At 57.4% G+C, this 20,162-nt stretch overlaps 1 protein-coding gene across 8 annotated transcripts in view; it reads left to right on the top strand.

Annotated features, from left to right (window-relative positions):
- The window catches only part of EHMT1 (euchromatic histone lysine methyltransferase 1), a 137,124-nt gene that overhangs the window by 88,652 nt on the left and 28,310 nt on the right, over nucleotides 1–20,162 (top strand). For 7 of the 8 annotated variants that reach the window (XR_004277576.1, XM_032308389.1, XM_032308387.1 and 4 more), the window contains 9 exons: nucleotides 360–437; nucleotides 1,871–1,991; nucleotides 4,879–5,010; nucleotides 8,266–8,411; nucleotides 13,051–13,194; nucleotides 14,459–14,685; nucleotides 15,403–15,576; nucleotides 16,771–16,853; nucleotides 17,903–18,009. Coding sequence is in view for 7 of the 8 variants with exons in the window: in XM_032308389.1 (XP_032164280.1) it covers nucleotides 360–437; nucleotides 1,871–1,991; nucleotides 4,879–5,010; nucleotides 8,266–8,411; nucleotides 13,051–13,194; nucleotides 14,459–14,685; nucleotides 15,403–15,576; nucleotides 16,771–16,853; nucleotides 17,903–18,009 (1,212 nt within the window). In the remaining variant the exon portion in view is untranslated. The remainder of the gene's footprint in view (nucleotides 1–359; nucleotides 438–1,870; nucleotides 1,992–4,878; nucleotides 5,011–8,265; nucleotides 8,412–13,050; nucleotides 13,195–14,458; nucleotides 14,686–15,402; nucleotides 15,577–16,770; nucleotides 16,854–17,902; nucleotides 18,010–20,162) is intronic. The other variant, XM_032308388.1, reaches the window with a different exon arrangement.

Raw genomic sequence — 20,162 nt, 5'->3', positions numbered from 1 at the left:
TTTATACTTCTTTATTGAATTCTGCTACACGTCGAGCGGCTCACGTGCACGAGCCCTCGGCGGGCGGTCGATGGTCGCAGACAGGCCGAGGGGCTGCCTTTGGGGTCGGCGCCGAGCGGCGGAGGAGCGGCCTGCCGGGGATCGGGCTCCGGGGTGGGGGGAGCAGGCAGGCCGAGGAGCTGGCTCCCGCCACTTCACGGACACGGCCCCGAGTCGTGTCCCCGCACCCCACCTGCACGCACGCGTCTCCACTGCTCACTGCCCGTGTCTCCGGTACCATGTGTGGTTTTCTCAAGTCCCCTCCGCCGAAGGGTCTCATTAGTTGTGTTTTCTTTTTGGCTTGTTGTGTGTCTGACCAGACGGACGGCGAGTCTGAAGAGGAGCAGGAGTCAGCCGGCACCGGGGAGGAGGACGAGGATGGAGATGAGTCTGATCTGGTAACCCAGCCCCGCACTCTGGTTCCGTGTCTAGTGGCGGAGCACGGGAGGAGGCTCTGCGTCTCGGCCGGCACCGCGAGCGCGTGCTTGGTCTCCGGGGCCGTGACGGCAGATCTCGTCCTGCACCCCGGGAAGGAGCACGAGAAAGACCTCCGGGCTTAGAGCCGAAGGAGCCGGCTCGGCCCTGGGAGCGGGAGGGCGGGGCTCAGGTGTGAGGGGTGGCGGAGTGGGTGGGAATTGGCCGCAAGGACAGTGGCCATGGTTCTGCCCTGTGACCCATGGGAGAAAGGATTTGAGGTATCCAGTGTAGAGCCGGCAGGACCTTTTGTGGGGGGGATGTCGCACGGGGGTAAGAAGGGCAGGAGCACTGGGTCTGTGGGAATGGGGGAGCAGGGCCTTGGAGATGGGGAGGAGCGCAGACCTCGGGATGGGGCCCAGGAAGCACCCCCAGGGGAGCTCTAAGCAGAGGAGGAGGGGTCGATGTGAGACTGGGCAGGGTCACACGGGCCGAACAGTGCTCCCGGGAGGGAGGCACTGGTCCCTGGCATCAGTGTGCTGTGTGGGTAGAGGAGATGAGGACTTGGACAGTTGGGTTTGGCACTAAGGTGCCCTTGCTCTGGAATGGCGGCTTGAAGCGACAGTGGGCTTGGGGGCAGCGCTTGCGGAAGTTGGGTCTGCGATGTGGCAGTAAGGAGGCAGGGGCGAGGCCGAGGAAGCGGAGGGCAGGGTGTGCTGGCCGGCCGCCCCGGACACCGGGAGTTGTCCTGTCTCGGGAACACTTTCTTTTCAGCTTCTCTGTGTATCCCAGGGGCCGGGTGGGGTGTGTTGTGAGATCCTCCTTCTAGACCATTTAGCAGTGGGGCCCGTCCTTGCTCGGGTCTGTCTGATGCCCTTTCTGCATCTGAGATTTTAGAGATAGAGGGTCTTAAAAATCTCAAAATACTGTAAATTAATTATAACTTCTTTCCTTGTTCTCCATGTAGATAATTAATGTGGACGTAGATTCTGAAGCAGATTGAGGCATTGAGTGTCCTTTTCTCACGAGCAGAGTGAATGGAGGCATATGATTAAAAGTGGATTCTCTCACTGAGCTCATTTGTTTATTTAGTTCCTGAGTAGAACTTTCTCATTCTTTTTTGTGCCAAATTCGAGTAAGATTTATAAATTCCACTTAAATGTTCTTGGCTTGTCTTTTCTTTTTTCTTTTCTTTTTTTCTTTCCTGTAAAATGACAACTTAGTATGATTTAGGGGAAAACATGAGTATTTTTAAGAATGGGACCAGGAAAATGTCTGAAAGTGAAATTAATCTTCTAGTTGAAGAAACAAGATATAGCAGGTATTTTATTTGGCAAGAAAACAGAACTTGTAGTACCTTTTGCTTTCAGGAGCTCCCATGCTTTGCTTTTTCTATTCCTGCCCCTTTGGCTCTCAGAGTTCGGAATCCAGTATCAAGAAGAAGTTTCTCAAGAGGAAAGGAAAGCCTGACAGCCCTTGGATCAAGCCGGCCAGGAAGCGGAGGCGGAGAAATAGAAAGAAGCCAAGCGGTGTGCTGGGTGACTGTGGGGTCCGCGTGCGAGGGCTGTCGGGGTGGGGGGTGGGCCCGCGGGCGGCTGTCCTGCCGTGGGGTTGGGGTTCTGTGTAGGATTTCATTTGAAAAAGGGGCTGCACCATTTCAAGGGGAAACACATATGACCTGACGAGAGACACTCAGGTGACTGTCACGCGGCGTCCTTCTGGCGAAGCCCCCGCTGCTGGCCCGTTGTGGAGCGTTGACTTGAAGGGCATTACTCATCCTCCTCCCTGTGTGACCAGGCGTCTGTGGCTTCTGAACGTTGTGTGGTTACCGTGGCCACCCTTGGTGTCAGGTGTGGGCAGTGGCCAGGCTCACACAGCGGCTTCCGGCCCTTTGGTCAGACACCCTGTTCTGGAAGTCATTTGGTTAAAGGGGACGCAGGGAAAGAGATGACCCTGAAACCCAGAAGGTGAGCAGACCTGGTGGGCCAGGGGTCCCTTCTGATGGCCTCACTGCAGATCCGGCATGTGGTAGAGTGCGCGAGATTCAGGCGCAGGGTGGGGAGTGTTCACCCGTGTACGACCACGGACCTCAGCACAGTTACTGTCGCGGGGGCCCCGCTGCCGCTTGGGGACCTTTCTGTCTCCCCAGCCAACCCTCGCCATCCCTAGGCTGCTCCGCGGTACGCTCTGTCTGCAGGTTAGCGCTGGGCGGCTGCTCGGGTGGGCGCCCTTCCCGCGTCTGTGTGCTTCGTGCCTGGGGAGGCGGCCGCACCGAGGCGCCAGTGGGTGCTCAGCTGGGGGTGTTCTGTGGACGGCTCTCCCCGGTTCATTCTTCACCATCGAGGGACATTTGGGCCCCCTCCCATTTTTGTTTCTTAACAGTCAAGCTGCCACAAGCATTTGTATACAGTTTTGACGGATCAGATGCTTTCCAGTACCTTGGGTGAATATTTAGGAGTGGACGGCTGACTTGTATGCTAATGTCTGACTTTTAGGAAACTGCTGAGCGGTGTACAGCAGGACACCCGAGTGCCGCCCTCTTCTGCGGGAGCCCTGCTCCTGTGTCCTCACGACACTTGTCAGGGCTGCTCTCTGGTCCTGGTGCTGCCGGGGCACCGCCGGCATTGCTGTGCTGTCACGTCGCGCTCACCTAGCGGAGGAGTGAGGCTGTGCACCGTGGCTGTGTGTGTTTTTTGCAAAGGGTTCTCTGTTTTGCCCGTGTAAAAATTAGTTAGTACACTCCTCACTGACGTGGAAGGGCTCTCGCAATATTCCGGGTGCAAGTCTTTGTTACATACGCGTTTTGCACATACCTGTATCTAGTAAAGGCTTTAAAAAATTTGTTAAAGTCTAATTTACGAATTATTTTCTTTCAAAATTCTTGCGTTTTATGACTCCAGAAACCCTTTAAACTAAGCCAGGACACAGAGATGCCGCCGTGTGTTTTCTTCCTGGAGTCCCGCAGCGTTAGGCCTTCGCGTGCATCCCTGACCCATTCAGCTTGGGTCCCTGTGAGCCGTGTGGCCGCGCCGTGCCCTCGTGTGTGGATGCCCGGTTGTTCCTGCCCCGTGGCTTAATCTGACTTGTTTCTCAGTGTCACTCTTTGAACCCTTGTTGGCAGTGGACGTGTGGGCTGTTGCATTTGCTTGTTTATCTCTACGCCAGCACCCTGGGGCCACGGAGCGAGCTCCGACCCCCACAGCCCCACACGAGCCGTTCTTCTCCAGCCCTCCGCTGCTGAGTGGACGGCGGGGGGCAGAGCCGTCCCCTGAAGCACAGATGAAGACTGTCTGCGGGGCCTGCAAGCCTCCTGTGAGCTCCGTTTCCTTTTCTCTACGCCATGGCTGAGCAGCCCATGTGGCTTTTATGCCGGCAAACAGACGCGTGGGTGGGCTTGGGACACGTGTGCTTGAGCGTTTAGTCACGTAGGGGCTCCAGTTTCCTTTCTCTGGAAGGTGTGTCAGGTCGCCCGGCCCACTCCTGTCCTCACACGTGCGTTGGTGTGCAAACTAGCCCGGCGGTGGCTTCCTCCGGTCTGTCCCTGAGCACAGGTGCAGGAGGCAGCATGCAGTCCCGGGTCCCGGCTACCGCCGTGCTCCATGTCACTGCTTGCTGATGTGTGGTCGCTGACCTCACACCAGAGACGCGTGCTTCGAAGCTTGGCTGGGAGGAACAGGCACCTGCCTGTTGCTGGTGTTTCATGCTGCACAGAGCAAGTGTGTCCTGTTCCAGGCTTCCTCGGTGACGTCTGCTCATGGTGGCAAGGGCCCCGTGGGTTCTCCAGGAATGGGGACGGGCCTCGAGGGTAGAGGAGGCCCGAGTGTTGGCAGCGCCCGTGTCCCAGGCCCCTCCGTTGTATTCAGATGACATTGCCCTCTGGTGCATCATGCCCTTCGGAAAGCACCGTGTGTGACAGGCGGGTGCATGCCTGCGGCCTCGCGTCCTGTCCCCGTGACCCTGACCTCTCCGGTCTGCGGGACCGGGCACGTTTCCCTGCAGCGCTGCACGTGGGGTGGCTTCCAGCTTCTTTACATCAGCTGGTCTTTCAAACCCGCAAATGAGAATTTTGTTTTATTTTTAAGGTAGCAGTTATAGAACATTTATATTTATAGAGTATGTTTTCACCTTTCCTTGATTATGGGGTCAGCCTTGATCTGACTGGTGTAGCTGCAGAGCAGGAGGTCTCCACAGGTCAGTTCCTCGTGTTTCACGATGCAGCCGCCCCCTCCCATGAGGGGTTGAGGGGTCAGTGGTAGTGGGGGCTGAGCCGAGGGAGGCACAGAAGGAAAGTGGGTGAGGCCGCAGCATCCTGGACGGGGTGGCGTTCAGAGTGTGTCGTCTGGACCGGGTGACTCGACACTCCCCGTGGTCTCTGCTGGAGAGGCGCGGCAGGGGCAGTGTTTCACGGGGCCCTTTTGAACGCAGGTTCGGACACGTACACGTCGTCTTCGGGAAGCGCCGAGCAGACGGCCCCGGGAGACAGCACGGGCTACATGGAAGTCTCCCTGGACTCCCTGGATCTCCGGGTCAAGGGGACACTGCCCTCGCAAGCAGAAGGTGACTGCGCCGGGGCCAGGCTGAGCCCCGCCTTGCCCTTTGTTCGCTGGGGGTGGCCTCGTGTTCACGTGATGCCCCCTGGTGGGCAGTATGAAACGTCCCATTAGCTGCATCCCCGAGAGTTGGCCAACTGGATGCACTGGGGTGCATCTGCTCGGTCACCCCCAGCACGGGACCGAGACGTCTCACACGAGCTCAGCTCGTACAGCATGTCCCGAGCCGGCTGTGTTTTTCTGTAGAGTTCCTGCGGAAAGGCGTCCTCCTGCCCCGGCTGCGTCTCGGGAGATGCACTGTGGGTCAGTTCTGAACAGCACGGCTTTGACATCGTCTTGACTCTGGCGTTCTGGTGTGTTCTGTGCTGGAACGAAGGGCGCACCTGGTGCGGGTCTGGGCCTGCAGCGCTGCGGGTGGGCACAGTCGGCTGGCCCGAGGGGTGTGGGGCTTTCTCTCCACCACTGTTTATTCTCCTTGAACCATTTAAAAACCTTTCATCGATGGAAAGTAACTAATCACTGACTATTTTGGAAATGTACCGAAAGGGTAATGTGGCGAAAACGTCCAGTCCCGAAGTGATTGACATTCCCCGCGGACCTTGCAGTCTTGGGTTGTGCGCTGCTGCACGGCTTTAACCTGTCAGTCCTCAGAGGACGAGTTAACTGGACTTTGAGGTCTTGAACACTGGAGAGGTGTAGCTCAGCTCTATAGTGTGGGAAATCACGTCGTTAGCCTCAGGCGCGGCCTGGACTTGTCCATCGGAGAAACTGCTTCTTCCTCTTGCACCAAATAGAGGAGAATGCCTCTCTGGTGTCCCGAAGCTGTTGGGGTAGCCGCCTCCTGCTTTCCTCATGAAGCGTGACTTTTCTAAACCTGCTTTCAGGTTTGTCCCAGGAAGGCACAGAGTCGGATGTCAGCTGGGAATAGTGTTTCATTGAATCACATCGCCCCTCTGCTATGCCCTAGTGGCTGGAGACCTCAGGGAGCACAGTGGGGGTTCCGCTTGCTCACAAGTGCAGTGACCTTGAGCTTGCCCTGGTTTGTTGGCCGAGCGCGGGGAGGTTGTGCATTATGTGTTTATATTCTCTTTCTTGGTAGAAGTAAGTGCCAAAGGGGCAGGAGCCAAGTTAGAGGAGCGGGAGGAGAAAGCGAGGGCTTCCTGCGGCTCTGTGACGCTTCGTCAGCCGACTTTCTGCACTTCGTCTTTCTTGGTTTGCAGCCACTGATCGATCAGTCAGGGACTGGTCTGTCCAGCCGTACTTCTGATTCAGAGAATGTAGAGGATTTGGAGAATCCGTGCGTTGAATGAGGACACACGTTGCATTTGTATCTCTGCCTTTTCTGCCGTCTCAGTTTTGGACACAGGGGAGGCAGTTGTGGAGCTCGAGGCTGGCTGGGAGGGGCAGCTCGCTAGAGGCCTGGGGGTGTGGCCCGGTGATGCGAGCAGAGGGCCACCGATGGTTCTGCGTCATGGGTCCAGAGAGTTCCGGCCTGCACCTGCACAATGTTCCTGCACCATCAGAATTGGCTGCTCGCATGTCCTTCTTCTTGGCATCTTTGCTGCTCGGTCTGCCGAGCTGCAGTGGAGAGACATCGTGGTCCCCGCGGATGGTGGGAGGGAGGCAGGGAGTGGGTGCTGAGGGGATTTTGCAGGGAGCCAGAGCTCAGTGGCAGCAGGCACTTGGTGGGTTTCTCTTGAGCCATTCCTTTGGCGCCCCTGGTGGCTCCCAGTACTGCAGAGGGGGGCACACCTCGTGCTGGGGAGGCGTTTGAGCCACTGCCGCATTGTCCATGTGCCCTCACTCCTCATGGCGGCCTCCGCCGTGCTGGCCGGCCCCTTCCTCGTCGTAGGACACAGTTATAAACAGACTCATCAGGGTTCTCCCAGTTTTAAACTTGCGGTAATGCTCACGTTACTTCTAGCTCACCGTTTCCCTGTTTCCTCTCATCGTGAAGGAAGGATGTCATTCTCCTGGGGTGTAGGTGACCCTGCGTCACGCGGCAGAATGTGCGTGCGGGCTCCTGCTGCCAGTCCCCGGAGACCCTGCATCCCGAGTCTCCCGGGGAGGCCTGGCCTCTGATTACACACGAGGGTGGTGGTGGACAGTGTGGGCAGGTGGGCCTCCCATCCTGGTGGGCCCTGTATGGAGGTGTGGCAACAAGAGTCCATTGTTTTCTCTCCCTGTTTTTCTTTTCCTTTTTCTTATGTTAAGTAGGCTCCACAGTAGGCTTGGACTCAGGACCCTGAGACTGTGACCTGAGCTGAGATCAAGAGTCAGCCGCTCACCTGAGCCCCCCAGGCGCCCCAAGAGTCCCTTACTCTATTTTATTTTTTTAAAGATTTTATTTATTAATTTGACAGACAGAGATCACAAGGAGGCAGAGAGGCAGGCAGAGAGAGAGGAGGAAGCAGGCTCCCTGCTGAGCAGAGAGCCCGATGCGGGGCTCGATCCCAGGACCCTGAGATCATGACCTGAGCCGAAGGCAGCGGCTTTAGCCCACGGAGCCCACCAGGCACCCCAGAGGCCCTTATTCTTAACTAAGAGAGCTAACGGCGAACATGGGAGGTGTCGATCCCCTTTTGTTTCTGCTTTGGCTGCCTCACAAGAGGAGAACATGTAATGTGCCTTCCGTTGGAAGCAGCCAGGCCCTGTTGCCAGGCGGGATTGAGGGGCCTTTCTGCAGCCAGCCTGCTCCCCCAGCCCTCGAGGCTGGCTTGGCTCTGGCTGAGCCCAGGTGTGGGCTGCAGGCCCTCCTGCTCCCCGGGTGTCTTCCTCAGAAAGGAAATAAGTTGGGTCACCCTTATTACTGCTGTCCCTGTTGGGCTAGCACCCCTCAGCTCTCTTTCCTCAGTCTAGCAAACGTCCTAGATAGTAAGTAAACCCAGATGGGATCGAATGTTTCTTCCTGTGGCTGCAGCTCTGAAACCGAGGCAGGAGAGCAGGGTCTTAACGTGTATTGGATGCTTTTTTGTGTGAAGATCTTCTGTTATGAGGATACAGTCTCTTTCTGAACTTGGGTCCTGGCTCCTGGGAACCTGGCTGGCGGTGTGCTCGTAGGGGATGGGCTGTGCTGCTTGTGCCAGCGAAGTCGTTGCTGTGGTTATGTTTCCTTGCACGTGAGGGTTCCACAAAGACTGTGCTTGGTCACTTCCTGGACTGCATCTTGAGGTGGAGAGTTGGTGCCGCTGAATGTTGTGGAAGCCCATCTGGGCATGTGCTGTGCTGTTGGTGACACTCACGTGTGTTCGTGTGACTTCAGGGCTGGCTAATGGTCCCGACATGGTGGAGACGGACGGCCTTCAGGAAGTGCCCCTCTGTAGCTGCCGGATGGAAACCCCGAAAAGCCGAGAGATCACAACGCTGGCCAACAACCAGTGCATGGCTACGGAGAGCGTGGACCACGAAGTAAGCGAGCTCCTCGTCCCCGCAGCAGCAGGGGAGGCAGGCCCCGGAGGCACAGCAGCAGGGGCTGCCCTTCAGGCCTGCCTTCGCTGCCAGAGCTTCTAGCTGGACCCCTGGACACAGAAGAGCTCCCCTCACCTGCTAGAGCTCTTTGGCCCCCGGAAACACACCTCGCACTGGATAGACCGAATAAATAGCTACTTGGTCTTTGTTTTCCCCGTTTTCCGAGTTCGGAGTTGGTGTCCTCTGACAGTCGCAGGTGTTTGTCCCCTCGATGGTGTTTGTCCCTCCGGCCCCTCTTTCCTTTCCTTTATCGTCTTAGGGACTCGTGGTCTTTCTGTGTTCAGCGTGTTGGCAAATGAAACAGACCCAGAAAGCAGACAAGACAGATGTTTGGCCGCCTGAGTCTGTGTGGGCCGGGCATGCTGGTAACCCTCACCTCGCCGCTTCTGGGTCTGACTGGGCCGGAGTGGCCCCGGTTCTGCCCTCTGTAGTGCTCACCTCCCTGTGTTTTCTGAACAGGCGCACCATCCGTATGGAAACCCATGGACACTGTTGTCCTTCTGTCTCCTAATTTACTCCCCCTCGTTTTTTCTTCCTCTCAATTCCTGTGCAACAGCCGGGACCCCGAGGCCACATCATCTGGAGTTTGTGGATGGTGCAGTCCTGGTGCTGCTTAGCTGTTCCTCTGTCCTTGTGCATCTGCCCCTTTAATGCAGAGCTGGGTGAGACTCTTCTCACCCGCTCTGCAGGACTCGAGGAGGGCGCTGGCTCAAAGCTTTGGGATTTCCGGGAGGCTGGACCGCACTGGCCCCAGTCCCTGCAGGACTTCCCGGTGAGGCTCTCAGAATTCAGTGCCCCACACCCTGGGGCCCACACGACACTCGCTGGGTCTTCCTTCTCCTGCTGCTCCAACATCAGTGTCACGTGCGTCTTGTGGCTACATGGAGTTTGCCTCCAGACGCCCGGCTGTGCGAGCTTCGTTTTGTCGTCAGGGTGGGTTCTGGGCCGTGGCTTTGCTGTCTCGTTGCTGTTTTAGGTGGGATTCTAGGAAGTTTGTAGGGCACTGCTCTTTTCCCCAAAATCGTTTTGTGGTCTCCTATCTCATGTTCAGCTGCCGGCACGCAGCCCTTCCCCAGACAAGCTCCTTGGTCTTTTTGTTTTGTCAAGCAGCTCATTGAGGCACAATTCACACAGTAAAAAGTCACCTTTTTGGTGTGGTTCTGAGTGTTGGCAACTGTGTACAGTCACATGACCACCACTACTGTCAGGGACCTGGCGTTCAAATCTTTGGGTGCTTCTCTGACCCCGTCCGCCCGTTCCGTTGCTATGGCGGGTGTGTTGGGTTCTGCAGCCACATGGGTTTCTCCCTCCAGACCCACTTGCTTGGCCTCTTGTGTGTGGAGGCTCTGCCCCGTGCACACACATCCTCATACGCTGTCCCTCTGCAGCCTCAGGAAGACACCTGTGCTGGGACCATGTGAGCCTGGTACTCAGTGAGCACCCGGCTTCCTGTGGCGAGTGTCTGCAGGCGCGTTTTCACCCTTGGGCTCTGCGCCTTCGTCTTCAAGGTGCATTTCTTTGGTCTCTGCTTGAATCTCGTCCGGACCACCCGCCCCTGGGCCGTTGTTGCTGTAGCTGGGCTGCGATCCAGCATCTTCGTGGCGTTAGGGTTCGTGTCGTCCATTACTCATTGTTCTCTGTGTTTTGCTGTTTGGATCGAATTTTTATGATTCCAGTTTATTCCACTACTGGATCGATGGATGGTGTGCGTCTTCCTCTGGCGTCTGCAGGGACCATCCGGGGTTCCCTGTGCCTGCGGGCGTCTGTCCGTTGCTGCTGGTGCCACGCCCGCTGACGTGGTGGCAGAGTCTGACAGTAACGTGTCCCCAGCCCTCCCTCCTGTCTTGTCACGTTGTAGTGTCCTGTGTGCTAGCCCCGCAGGGTACCGCTGTCCTGTCTCTTCAGTTCTCTTTCGGACCGCTCAGACACAAGAGTCTTTGGTTGACTCCCGTTTAGACCCTGCCCCAGGACCCCTCCCCTCTGTTGGGTCGGAGCCCGGGACCCCACTGTCGTGGCCGAACCACAGCGCAGGTCACTGCCGACAGTGAGTTCTCTGGCTTGCGGGCCTGGAAATGTCTCTCTGCCTTCCTCTGGGGAGGTCTTTTCACGGACGTAGACCTCTGAGCACCTGCAAAGGCTGCTGCAGCCCTGTTCCGTGGTTTCCGACGAGGGTGCTGGTTGCCCTTCCTTTTTGTTCCTCTGGTGTGATGTTCGGTTTTTCTTCAGCTGCTCCGAGGTTTTCTCTTGTCTCTGGGCCTGGGCGCCGTGGTTTTGTTCTTCCTTTTGTCTTCCTCTTTCTCCAGGCTCTCTGAGCCTCTTGGACTTTGATCTGGTGCCTGCTTGTCCTTGAGCCTCCTCAGCCTGGCTGTCCTCCTGTCTGGCACTCTGGTCACACTTAGTCAGCGTATGTGACGGTGTCTCAGCCGGGCGGCTCCGCTCTCCTTTCTGGTTCTGTTTCAGGTTTGGGTGAATTACACTGACCGTTTTCAGTTCAGTAATTTCTTCTTTCTGGGCTATGGTCACAAGCCGGTCCTATGCGTTTATCTGTTTGCATATTTTTTATTTCCACCATTTTTATTTGACTTTTCTACCATTCCTGGCGTGCCTGAGCAGCCGGGCGCTCCGCGCTCTCCTGGCACGGCTCTGGCTCCTGGCCGTGCATTCAGACTCCCGAGCAGACACCCTCAGCTGCCTCTCCGCCACTTGGGGCCCCGCAATTCTCAGTGCGGGATCCTGCTTGTGGTTGGACGGTGAGCAGCGTCTCGTCTCCTGCTGCTGACAGTGGTAACGTCTGCGGTGCTGGCAGTTAGGTAGGCGCGCGCCGCTCTCAGAGCTGCTGTTGTTTGCCTGTGTCAGTGCATCACGCTGCTGTTCCTGGGCTCCCTCTCCGGGACAGACACTCGGACCTCTTTGGATTTTTCCTCGTGTTTTAAATTTTTTTTTTTTTAAGATTTTATTTATTGATTTGACAGACAGAGATCACAAGCAGGCAGAGAGGCAGGCAGAGAGAGAGAGGAGGAATCAGGCTCCCTGTTGGCAGAGAGCCCGATGTGGGACTCGATCCCAGGACCCCGATCGGGATCATGACCTGAGCCGAAGGCAGCAGCTTAACCCACTGAACCACCCAGGCGCCCCTGTTTTAAATTTTTTGCATAGTTTTACATAACCAGATTGCTGTGTGGTGTCTTGACTGTCTGCTCGAGAGACACTGACTGTGGCGGAGGTGCCGCCCGTTTAGTTCCACTCCTTTCTCACACCTGCTGTTTGCACTGTCTGTGTTGCTGGTTACAGCCGTGTTTGTGGTTTCCTAACACACTGTGGAAATGCTCCCAGCTGAGCCAGGGGTGTGCTTGGATTACGTTTCTCCTAAACAACTCTTTACTTTCCTGAGTGGATGATTATCATTTTTCATTTTCTGTGTTCCTCTTACAAGTTCGGTCGCAGATCGATGGAATTGCACGTTTCCGTAGGCATTTGCAGCACATCAGGTCTGTCTGGGTTGTCACTTTCTCGTCTTGGTGGTGCAGAGCCCTCAGGAGCCCCTCACAGAAGGTGTCTGGGAGGTGAATGGCTGAGACTTGGGATTCTGGAGAAGAGTTAGCCCCAGCCGAGCCCGGTGTCGGACTCCCGTCTCCTTCGCACTCGAGACCACGCTTCGTCCTGCCGCGCCGTGCCGGCTGCCGGCTGGGAGCTCGCTGGTACCCGGGCAGCCGCCTCCACACAAGCGGGGATGGCCATGCCTCCAGTTCGTGTGCCCTTGCTTCTCTCCATTTTACTTTTCTTCTAGGTTCCCTGGATGGAGCCTCCAGTTTTCTTCTCCATTTTCCAGACTTTTGTCCGTTTGCTTCCCTTTCAGATAATTCCCTTCCTTCCAGCACATCCGTAGAAACTTCCCTTTCCTGCACCTTTGTTCCAGCTCCCGAGAGCTCCTTTTTGTTCTGCGAGCATGTCTTCGTTTAGTCTCCCACAGTCTGAGAGTGGCCGCTGACCGGGGCGCCGGTGACCGTGTCTGCACACTGTCCACCCTGGCTTGTGCTCCTTGGGTGGCTTCTGATTTCCCTTGGTTGCTTTAGTCTCTGCTTTGTCTCTGCTTCTCCCGCCGGAGCAGACGTCTGTCAGGGATGGTGGGTCTGGGCGTTGCTGTTGGCTGCCTCTGTGTCACTCGGTGCGGTGGGGGGCCCAGTTGGCGGAGCAGTTGCAGGGCAGGGCTGACCAGTAGCCCTTTGTCTGGTGCTTTGCTCTGGCTGCCCTGACCACTCCTGGGGCTCTGTGCATTCACAGTGAGGTTCCACTGCTGGGCCACGGCACCCCTCCCCTCCGGCCTGGTGTGTGTCCGTTCGGCTCGCCCGGAACGTTTTCTTCAGTTCGCCGAGCTAAGCGCCTGCTCCTCTGACACTGTGTATGTGGCCGCCTGTCAGGCTGACTGTTGTGTTGGGCAGACTCGAGAGGGTGGAGCCCTTCCTTTCCTCCGCATCCCACCCCCCACCCCGACACGGGGCCCTCGGAGTCTGCCCTGGACTCGCATCCGCGGGGCCCTCCCTGACGGGCTGCCGCTGACCCTGGTCTCGTGTGATTGCAGCTGGGCCGGTGCACCAACAGCGTGGTCAAGCACGAGCTAATGCGCCCGTCCAGCAGAGCGCCGCTCCTGGTGCTGTGCGAGGACCACCGGGGCCGGATGGTGAAGCACCAGTGCTGTCCCGGGTGTGGCTACTTCTGCACAGCGGTAAGTGCCCGGCTCTCCGTGCGTCCCCGGCGGGGTGGGCTCATGCTGGCACTTGCTGCCTCCCTCCGCTGGCCGTCAGGGCGGACGCCTCCCGGCAGCCCCCGAGTCCGGAGGCCCCTCCCATAACGCCCGGGTTTTGCTGTGGGTGAGCCGGCAGCCTCCCCGGGAGAGCTAGGACAGGGCAGGCCGTGCCCTTGGTCCCTTGCTCCTACTCACTGCGTCTGAGCACATGGCGGCCTGGCTCCTGGGGAGGGCCTGCCTGGCTCGCCTTCTGCTTTGCCTTCATCTCTTGGTTTTAGGGTCTTCTCTGTCAGTAACTTCATTCCACATATCCCAGTGCCTGCGGTGCCCATAAGAACAGGGGGCCCTGTGGTTCGCTCGGCCTACAGCTGAGCGGCTGCCGGGGCCAGGAGCTTCTCTGCAGTGGCTGCTCTTGGGATTTGGCACCCGTGCGCCCTTCCTTGTTTGCCATCCCCTCCTTGTGCTGGAAGGGAGGGAGGCGGTTTCTCTGTCCCGTTCACCCTTCGCTCCCAGCAGGAGCACACCGCTCCCCTGCTTCTCGTCCTGCTGGGGCTTTACCTCCTTGGTGCTAGCGAGAGTCCTTTTCTGAGGCCGGCGGGTTTGCCCGAAGTGCCCTTGGTGATGCTGGGTAATGTCTGCGGAGCACGGCTGCTCCTCGCTGTTGTGAGATTCTCTTCCTGGATTGTCCTCTGGGGCCCTTCTTGGGACCGGGTCCTCTGTGCAGTCTCTTCTCCGGTTAGAACAGTCGGAGAGCAGGGCCTTGGGCTCCCGGCACGTGGGGGGCAGTCAGGTGGGTTCTCCTCTTTCATGCTCTCTCTTTAGAGCAGGGGTGGGGTCAGGTGGGGGCCGTCTGGGCAGCTCCATCGGTTAAGTCTCTGCCACTTGGCTTCAGCTCCGGTCGTGATCTCAGGGTTGTGGCATCGAACCCTAGTCAGGCTCCGCGCTCAGAGTGGAGTCTGCTTGAGACCCTCCCTCTCTCTGCCCCTCTTGCTCTTGCTGTGTTTCTCTCTGTCTCTCAAATAAATCTTCCCAAAACACCAAAAAGAAAACAAAGCAGGTGTCTGTGTGGACACACTGCAGATGTAGACCATGGGTTCCCTCTGTACTGGCGGGACTGGGAGCCCCGACTGTCCAGCGGGCCCGTGGCACGCACGCCGCACTCAGAGGCGGGTTCTGCACACCGTGTGCTTTCACGCACGCTAACCCTGACGGTAAGCGAGGACTTCTCCTCCCCTGTGTTCAGGGCAACTTTATGGAGTGTCAGCCCGAGAGCAGCATCTCTCACCGCTTTCACAAAGACTGTGCCTCTCGCGTCAACAATGCCAGCTACTGTCCCCACTGTGGGGAGGAGATCTCCAAGGCCAAAGAGGTGACCATCGCAAAAGCCGACACGACTTCCACCGTGATGCCGGCCCCTGGGCAGGACAAGAGCTCCCTGGTGGAGGGCAGGGCCGACACGACCACGGGCAGGTAGGCGCCCGGCGCAGCTCGGTCTGCTCCCCGGAGCCCTCTGTGTCTTCAAGTGCTGACCCCTGCGTGTGTGTGCACACGGCCTCTGCCCTGCAGGAGTGCGTCTGTGCGTCTGTCGCAGGCGAGCGCGGTACTAGCCCTTCTGGCGCAGGCCGTTATGGTCTGAAGGCCGGCTAAATGGAAACGGAGTTTTGTGAGGGGAAGGGCTCCTGTTGGGAACGTACGACATAGTAGATACTACGCTGATACCGCGAAGAGTAGTAGCTCGTGGAGGGCCGTGTAAAAGAGCCTTGAGCTGTGGACGTAGCAAACCGAGCACCGGGAGGAGGCCGGTTTCATCTTGCTGTTCTGTACTAACGCTGCTAGTCTGTGTGAACGTAACCCACCTCAGTCAGGTTTCTGGGCGGGTTTCCTCCCACTGGGGAGAGCGTGGGTTTGGTAGCGCCAGCTGGGAAGCGCATTCAGAAAAGCAAACTTGGACGTGGTCCTGGAAACCCTGGAAAACTTGCCCTTTTGCTTGAATGTCACTTTTCCTGGGAGTTTGCCCTGAACTGGACTCTGATCCAAGGACTGAACAGAGAATGAGTCTGGAGCTATTTTCACACTCAGCTGGAAGGGTCTGAGTGAATCATGTTCTGTGTTTTCATTGATTTTCACGAGAAGGCGAGTTTTTCACCTATCTGCAGTTCAGCCTGTCATTTCTTTCCTGCCCTGAAGCACTGCGGGACCACTGCTCTTGGAGGACGGCAAGCCGCAGAGCACAGCGCCCCAGGCGGCCGAGGGCTTCGACCCCACCGGGCCTGCTGGGCTGGTGAAGCCGGCCCCCGGCCTTTCCCAGGGACCAGGGAAGGAGACCTTGGAAAGTGCTCTGATCGCTCTGGATTCAGAAAAGTAAGAACCAGTCTGCTTTTTCAGACGTGGCTCTGGGTCTGAGCCACTGACCTCTGCCCATCTAGACAGTCCCTCCTGCAGTTTCTCTTCCCTCCTTGTCAGCCGTGGGGCCGTTGCAGCCCGTGTGTCCAGACCCCCACCTCCAGTGCTTCCACTGCCCCCACAGTTGCACTTCCCAAGGGTCTGCACCCTGTATGCCACCTCCTAAGGGCACCGGGTTCCCTCATGGGGTCGTGGGCATTCCCAAGGGGGGTCACTGTAGCATTCTTTAGCTTTTCAGTTAGTGGTGTTGATCAGGACAATTTATGTATTTTTACACTCTTTGAAGAAATTATTGCCAACTGTCCATTATACTAAGAGCAGAAGGTAACTTCTGCCAAGTCCTTAGTGAGGACAGTCCCGTCGTCCTCTTACAGACATGTCCCCAGGGTGGTGGTGACCCCTGGCTGGCGTTGACCTCAGGACATGAGAGCAAATGCTTCTTGGCTGATTCCTTGTCTATAAAATAAAGGGTTGGCTCACACGGCTTTGAGGCTCACCTGCCCGTGCCCAGGCAGTGCTGCCCTTCAGGGGGGCCCTATGACCGGTGAGCCAGGCAGGGTTCCTCCCCCAAGGAAGCCCAGCAGTCTAGTTCCCCAGGGCCTCAGGCCAGGCCCCATGTCCTTCCTCGGGGCAGCGTGCCGCCCTGCTGGAAGGGGCACGTGTCCGCGTGCTCTTGACCGGGGGAGCTCAGGGTCAGGAGTCACTGCCCAGTCCCCATAGCTCTCGCTCCGTCAGTCTCCAGCCTTCTCTGTGGCCCTGATGTTACCGTGGCTGTTGCGTCCCCCCGCCCTGCTCACCAGGCCCAGACCGCACACTGCTGGAGGGGGCAGGCTGGGCCCCGCCACCTCAGGGCCTCCCTTGACCCCGCGCTGCAAAGCGACGGTTCGCTCTGTTGCCACAGTTCATAGAAGCCTCAGGAGCCATTCTCCTGTTGCGGATGAAGAAGGTAGTTGCTCGTTTTTGTTTTTTTTTCCTGTGAGATGCCTGAGCCTGGTGAGTTTCCTGCCCTTGACCCTGAGGCATCAGCAGGTAGACCCTCTCCAGGCCGTCCTGTCCTGCAGCGTCCTTCTGTGTGTCTGCGTGTGCGGTGGCAGGGGGACCGGGAGCCCGAGTGGGGCTGCGGCGGTCCTAGCCATCCCGCTCTCTCCACAGACCCAAGAAGCTCCGTTTCCACCCGAAGCAGCTGTATTTCTCCGCCAGGCAAGGGGAGCTGCAGAAGGTGCTGCTCATGCTGGGTAAGTGGCCTGTCCCTGCGGCCCTGGAGCGCACAGTCGCTTGTTAGCTTTTCCGAGGTGGGATCATTGATTTTCTTCATCCGTGTCTCATTTCTCTGAGCTGAGCCCAGCAGCATTCACCCTGTGTGATATTCGTATCCTGGTGCTCGTAGTGACAGAAATGCTTTCTAGGAATTTCTCATTTTCAAAGGAGAATTAGGTGTCTGATTAAATTAAGAGAAGGCGTAGATCAGGAAGAAGGAAGAGGAGTGAGCTGGGGCGGGCCACGAGCTGGCGGCAGGGAGGCAGGAGCCGGCCGTGGGCAGAGCAGGACGCATCACATGGACGTCCGCACATGCGTCTTCAGGGTGATGCACCGGCTGGTGCTTTCAGACCGTTCCCAGCTCTACTCTGGCCAAGGAAGGCCAGTGATTTGATTCTGAGCTCTCAGCTCGAGGCCTTGTTATTCTGGGTTCAAGAGTGATTAAAAAATCTCTTTATTTGACAGTCAAAGAAGAAACTCAATGATTTGTTCTAAAAATCTAAGTCATTTAATGTTGACTGAAATGGCGGTTTTGGTCATTTCCCCTAGGCTTGGTGGGGTGCTGCGGTTGTCCGCCTGCTCTGTCGCTGGTCTGTTAGCTGATTGTCTGCCGCAGGCCTGCTGCGCGCACCAAGCCATGTGTGTTTGAGGCTGCCCAGTGGGCCTGTTGTTCTTGGGCTTAGCAGGTGCACCCAGTCTGGGAGGAAGGCCGAGAGCAGGAGTGCTTGAGAATACAGAAGGAACCCCAGAGAAATTCTGGGAGCCTTGAGTTAGACAAGGTCAGTGAGGGGAGGGATTTATATTGTTAGGTCGCTGCCGGCAGCAGGCCCACATGTGGAATCTGGTGTGGAAAGGGCATACTTCCTTTTGAGTCTTCCCAGTGTGTTTGGACCTAGACACGGGGTGGTGGGTGATGCTGGTTCTCGGCGGCCGCCCACATGGGCCTTTACCGGCCTTTGTGATCACCCTAGAGTGGGGGAACCAGAGGCTGCTTCTGAAATAATCGGTGAACCCCGTTTGTTGGCAGTGGACGGGATCGACCCCAACTTCAAGATGGAGCACCAGAACAAGCGTTCCCCGTTGCACGCCGCCGCGGAGGCCGGCCACGTGGACATCTGCCACATGCTGATTCAGGTCGGATGGCGCAGCCCTCTGCTGAGCCCCCCACCGCTCGCTCTTGTCTTTGTCCAGTAAAGTAACACGACTTGTGGTCCTGAGAGCGCACAGGTCACACGGCCCTTCTGGCTCACACGGAAAACCAGCGTTTCTGTCCCCCCCAGACCCGGCACGTCCTGGCCCTGCTCTCAGCCCCACGGCGGCTTCTCTGGCTCTTTCTAGATTCGTTGTTGTTGTTCCGTTCTACGTGCAGTTCGTAATACCAATTACTGACTTGAGAGCGTGGAAAGGCTTGGCCCTGGCGCACTCACACAACCTGCTCCCCAGTCTCCTCCTCTGCATTTGTCCCAGTGTTGCCGAGATCAGCGGGCACGGATGCCGAGATCACCCTTGTGTTGGGTGGTCCCGTCGCTACTTTCCGGACTGGCCGCGGCGCCGGCAACAGCGATAATTGTCATGTGCTTCTGTTGCCTCTTGGCCTCCTGCTGGTTCGTTCCTAACCCTCTGAGCAGACTGCATCCTGTCTCGTGTCACCTGGAAGCACCGTTGCTTGGTCCTATGTCCTCTTTCTCTGGGCCACGCCTTCCCTGACCCTGGCCCTGCGTTGGGTCCCTTGTGTGCTTGAGACCAATTTTTGGCCTGGCCCTGTATCTCTGGGTGCTTCAGGAAATCTCTGATCCACTGGTCTGAGATCTCCCTGCGATGCAGTGGTCTTTTGACTCCTTTGGGGCATTTGCTGTGTCCATTCCTGTCCCTTGTCCTGGGGTTTCTGGATGCCACCTTCCCGTCTGCCCTCTGAGCCCTGTTTACGTGGTTGGCCTTAACGGACCCGTTCTCTGGACTTTGTTTCCCGCTTGCTTGCTAGGCCATGTTCTTGACTCGCCCTTCAGCTCCTCTCCGGATTCTCATCTGTGTCATCACGTCTTGAGACCCAGTGCCCTTTTCTTGCTCCTTTTTCGTATCTCTGTTCTTCCCTGTTCCGTGGAAGATAGTACAGTAATTCTGAGGTTTTATGCTGCTCTGTTCATTTTAGTCTTTCTTTTTAAAGGTTTTCCTCAAATGCCTGATGATCTGTCTTTTTTCACATCTAAAGCACTAAAATGCAGGCGGCGGGTCCCTGCCTCGTCACTGTCAGGCACCCTGCAGACATTGCCGGCTGGAGAGTGTGCGTGAGTGTGGATGGTCTCCTGCGTGTGCGTCTGTAGCAGCTGGAGGTGCTGGGGTCGCTGTCCTCCCCCAGCCTCACCTGTGTGGCTGTCCCCACTCGCCTGGAGCATTTTCTCATTGTTCTGACCGGTGCTGACGGATGTGGTGGTTGTGGGCGGAGCAGGACACGATCGCGCTGATGGTCGCGCGTGTGTCTTACCGTAGACCCACTTGTGAGTGTGGACCTCTAGCTCCCGCTCGTGCCGTGGAGCTGCTGTTTGGGTGTATCTTGTCAAGCAGCATGTTGCTGGAAGGTTCAAAAGCTCAGTCTGATAATCTCGGTATTTTAATCGGAACTTTTAATTTAGTTAGTATTTATTGTAATCCTTAGTGTTTAAATATATATTTGTTGCTTCATATTGTTCTGGTTCTTAGTCTTTTCGAACAAGTGTGTATCTTTAGTCTCCTTCTGGGTTGGGTTCGCTTCGGTCCTTCCCCTTTCTGTCCGCTCGCTGTTCTTTCTGGCCTCCAGAGGTCACTCTGTGCTCTGGCGTGCAGGCCTCCTGTCTTCCAGCGGGCAGGACTGGGGGTGGGGGGGCGCGGAGGACCGGGGAGGAGAGATGGCCTTGCCCTGTGCGGCGAGCTTGAGCTACTTCCATGGGGAGGCCCCTGGAGGCCTCAGGTACGAGTCCAAGAGAAGCCTGGCCGGGCTCGGCTGCCGGGCAGCCAAGAGGGCTGCTCAGAGTGGTCATGCAGGGGTGGGTTCTTGGCCGTGACCGTGATGGGTGGCTGATCTGGCAGAGAATGGCAGCTGGCAGTGACCATGGGTGCTGGTGCTCTGAGGGGAGAAGGCTGGGGGTCAGCACTCCAGTGGGACGCTGTCTTGTCCCCGCTGCGAGGAGTTGGCAGAGGTGTGGATGTGGTCTATGCTTTTTCGAGGGTCGGCTAGAGGCCCAGTGCTGTGTGGGACCTGTGGCAGGACGGAGCCGGGACAGGGACAGGGTCGCCCTGGTGGTCCTGTGTGC

Source organism: Mustela erminea, chromosome 12 (assembly GCF_009829155.1).
Source record: "Mustela erminea isolate mMusErm1 chromosome 12, mMusErm1.Pri, whole genome shotgun sequence".
NCBI classification, from domain to species: Eukaryota; Metazoa; Chordata; class Mammalia; order Carnivora; family Mustelidae; genus Mustela; species Mustela erminea.
This window is presented reverse-complemented; position numbering and strand designations above follow the sequence as displayed.